The sequence below is a fragment of the Sarcophilus harrisii genome, chromosome 2 (genome assembly GCF_902635505.1).
Source record: "Sarcophilus harrisii chromosome 2, mSarHar1.11, whole genome shotgun sequence".
In the NCBI taxonomy this organism is placed as follows: domain Eukaryota; kingdom Metazoa; phylum Chordata; class Mammalia; order Dasyuromorphia; family Dasyuridae; genus Sarcophilus; species Sarcophilus harrisii.
In genome coordinates this window covers 492616257-492620531 of record NC_045427.1, presented here as the reverse complement: position 1 = coordinate 492620531, position 4275 = coordinate 492616257, and the positions used below count along the sequence as shown (strand labels likewise).

At 35.9% G+C, this 4275-nt stretch overlaps 1 gene segment (V, D, J or C); it reads right to left on the bottom strand.

Moving 5' to 3' along the window:
• Positions 1–2528: 2528 nt before the first annotated feature.
• LOC116421804 lies at positions 2529–3419 on the bottom strand. The segment is given in 2 exon segments: positions 2529–3062; positions 3165–3419. Coding segments are annotated over 2 exon segments (465 nt in total).
• Positions 3420–4275: the final 856 nt, after the last annotated feature.

Here is a 4275-nt window from a genome sequence, read left to right as displayed (position 1 = left end):
TTTTCCTTCCTTTTCTAATTTGTTGATTCTCTCCTGTATATTTCTCATTTCCTTTCTCATTTTTTCTTGTACCTCTCTTATTTGTCTTTTAAAGTCTTTTATGAGTACTTCCAAGAAGTCTTTTTAGGTTTGAGATCAACTCATATTACTCTTTGAGATTTCTTCTGTGCTCATCTGTCCTCATCATTTGGTTTGTCCTATCACCATAGAAGCTTTATATGGTCAAGATTATTTTCTGTTTCTTGCTCACTTTCTTTCCTTTTTCTTTGGTATTTCCTCTTTTTTAACTTTTTGTGGTTGAGCTCTGCCTCTGGGATCAGAGGTCACTGTCCCAAGCTTCACGTGCAGCTCTAAACCTTAACTTTGAGCCCAAGGCTCTTTATGTTTGCGGGGGGGCGGGGGGGGGTAGCTTTATGTGCTCTTTTCAGGAAACAACCTGGTTCCCAGAGTTTGCCTTTTGAGCTGGGCCTGGAGGCTGCTACTCCTCTACTGAGCCAGAACTGAGAATCTTAGTTAGTGATTTGCTATGATTAACACCCTGTTACCAGCTTTCCCAGAGTTTGTCTGATTTGGGCTGAATACTCTTTTCACTCCAGTGAGAATGCCTTTCTTGAAGTTTTTCCAATCTATCTTGAGCCGGAGAGTAGTTTCATTTCATCAGACTATGTTCAGAGATTTGGTTTCATGTGATTTTCAAGGGAAACATTGGAGAGCTTAGCATCTTCCTGGCTTTACTCCACTCTCTTGGCTCCACCCTTGGAAATCAGTCCTCTATTGTATTAAAAATCTGCATGTATTGTATTGTATTAAAAATCTTGTATTAAATCTTGTATTAAAAATCTGTATTAAAAATCTGCATGTATATACCAGGTCAACAAAAAGAGATAAACCAGAAGAAAAGGAAACTTCTGTTTCATTATTTTACTGCTAGTTATTAGTTGTGATTCAAGAGAGGAATGCTTAGATTTTCCCTGCAAATCTCAAATGTTTACAGAGAGAAATATAGATATTTTAAATGGTTGTCATCTCTACAAAAAAAAAAGTTTAGCCAAACAAGTTTTTATTTAAAATTTTTTTTGACATTTTTCTGTATCTGGTCAAACTTTGAATATTATATATTATACTTACCATAAAACCTTGATCACCTCATTTGACTACTCTGGGCCTCAGTTTTCTCATCTGTTAAATAGGTTCATTTATCTAGACTAGGGATCCACAAACTATGAACCACTGACCAGATCCAATTCACCACCTGTTTTTGTATGGCCCACTAGAAATGATTTTTACATTTAATCAAAAGAAGAATGATATTTCAAAACACATGAAAACTATAAGCAATTCAAATTATTCAGGGTCAATTCAAAATTCAAGGTCTATAAATAAAGTTTTATTGGGACACTCATTTGTTTATATCTTGCCTATAGCTACTTTAGTGATACAATGGAAGACTTGAGTAGTTGTGTCCAAGATGAATGTGGTGCTTTCATTCCTTCTCACTTCTGTCAGAGCACTGCAAATCACAGTGACTTGGTTATAACTGAGCAGCATTTTTAGTGGCAAGTACATAGCTATTACATAATATTTTTCATTACAATTGCATACTCATTATGTCAAAGAATGAAATGAATAGGATATAAAAAGAATTTTTTTTGCTTGTTTGTTTTTCAGTTCATAGCAAAGATTAAAATTTTTCTAAATAAGAACTGCCCTCATCCACTATTATCAAACATTGAATGGCTCTATAAATTAGCTCTTGCTATAGACGATCATGTTTAATTTAGCCTAAAATTATAAAGCAAAACAGTGTTGATACATGAAACTTACACTAGAATTAACTCCATTTAATGACAATTAATACTGTTTGAACCTCAAGTAATGTCAATCTTCTTTGTAAAGTTTCCATATTTTCACAAGTTAAATAAGAAACAAGATCTCCATTTTCAAATGATGTATTTTCCAAGCTTAAACCATAGCTAACAGCAGTGATTTTCAGACCTCAGTACAAATGCAAAAGAAATCTCCATATTTCAAAATCCATTCAGCTGGGCAATTTAGGAACTTCCACCTAATCTTCAACTGGAAGAGATTATTCTACAATGTAATGACATTCTAAAGGCAAATATCTAGAGAACAATCTAATAGAATTCTATAATTTTTTCTAAGCAATGAATATACTCCAGTAAAATCATATGCTCATGGATTTATATATAATAGTTTTTGTCATTACCTTTCTATGTTAAGAGATATTTTCAAAGAAGAAATACATTCTCACTATAGAACTGCATTAACAGATGAGTATATAGAATTTATTTTGATGAAAGGGACCACTGACTTTGAACCTTAATTAAGCAAATTGTTACACCTCAAAAAGAGAACTCTAATTTTTTCATTGGACCTGAATTACCAAAAAACACTTAGTAGTAGCAATATATTTTAAATATTTTCAATGAAATTTAGGGAAATTTTCTTTCTCTCTTGATATGTAAGTACCTACATAAAATCCTCTATTTTGTCTCTTAGCCTGAAAAGCATAAAATATTTACTATCTGACCATTTACAGAGAGAAAAAAACCCCACTGACCTAATGGCCTATATAATCTCTAAAGTCCCTTTTAGTTCTAAATCTTAAGATACTATAAATCTTTATTCCTCTTTAGGAATAACACTGCCCCATTTAGGGGACTCTGAAAAAGAAAGAACAAAACCCTTAGAGGAACATTTCAAAGAAAACATTTCTGCAGGTTTGTGTTCAGCTCCCTTTGTGAGTCTTCTCATTGTGTCACTCAGAGCACAGAAATACACAGCTGAATCTTCCTCTTGTACATGGAGCTTCTTCAGATGATAGGAAGTTTCCTCCTTGTTGAGTTTGGCCTGAAAACCTTTGTTGCTTTCCCCTGAAATGTGTCTCAGAAGGATTTGAAGCTCCTGGTTGGGATACTTGACATACCAGAATAGAAAAACGCTCCCAGAAGAGGAATAAGTGCATTTCAGTTCTACTGGAGACCCTTCAGAGACAGAGACCTGGTTTTCAGGCTGAGTCACTGACTGTGCTTCTGTTGTTCCTATTAAAAAGAAAAAGAAAATCACTACAAAGAGAAGGAAATGTAGTTCAAAGGAGTTTCTAAATAGAAAAATGAAAATGAGTAGAATAAAATGTTACTCACCAGCTATGAGTAGTGTCGCAAGAGCTAAAATGGACACAAAGGGCATAGCTCAGTGGGATGAAGCCGGGGTTTTTTCCTTGCTGAGGGGTAGGTGGGTGAATGGGACCAAAGAGACTGGTCACTTCAAGAAGAAAAAAGTTCTGTGAATTTCCAGGAGCAGGCTTTCCCTCAATGAGTCTACTTCTTTTTGGCTGCTGAGCCCATCCGGCTGAGACTGTTTCAAGAGTTCTTTCAGTCTGAGTCTGGCCAAGGCTGAAAGTGAAGGGAGGGCATGCTTACATGTGCTTCATTCTCACAAGATCCTGACTCAGTTTGTGCAGCATCCCCCTCTGGAGGCCAATCACAGAAGCATGGAGAAATGTGAGGGCCCCAAAGCCTCCCTAAACCCCCTGCCCAACTTGTGTTGTTTGCAAATGGAAAAGTCATGGTTCTGCTCTGTGTTATGGATCTCAGGTAAGCTAGAATGCTCATTCAAAGGTACTGAGAACATTCTTGGGGGTAGTGTAAGAAATATAGCTATTTTCTTGAATAATTTCCTGTATCTTTTCCAACCCATTAAAAGTCAATTTTTGTAAAGTTCAGAGAGTTGAAACCACTAAATGGACATCTGATTCTTTTTTGGTGCTGTCAGAGTTCAGTAAACACAAGTCTCTAAGTCAGTGGTTCTCAAAGTATGGTCTAGAGAATGCTGGAGATCTCTGAAACCCTTTTAGAGGGTCTACAAATTCAAAAATAGTTTTTATTTCCAATATGGTAAATGTCTATAAATATAACCCAGATAAACAAAAACTCTTTGGAGAGATCCTCAATAATTTTTAATAGGATAAAGATAACTAAAAACAAAAGTTTGAGAACCACTGCTCTAAGTTGTTATTGTTTGTCCTTCATTTTTTGAAGAACAACATGACATCAGAGAAGGGATGCCATGACATAAAAGTGAATTGGATTTAAGTGAGGAGGCTGGGAAAAGTCACCTGCCTCACTTTCCCCTCCAGAGCCATCTGATCCAGCGGCCAGATATAGGCTTCTCCCTCCCTACAACCAGCTCAGTTCACAGTACCAATCTTTGGGTGAACTGGATTTTCATCCTCTCTGGATACAGTTGAAAAGA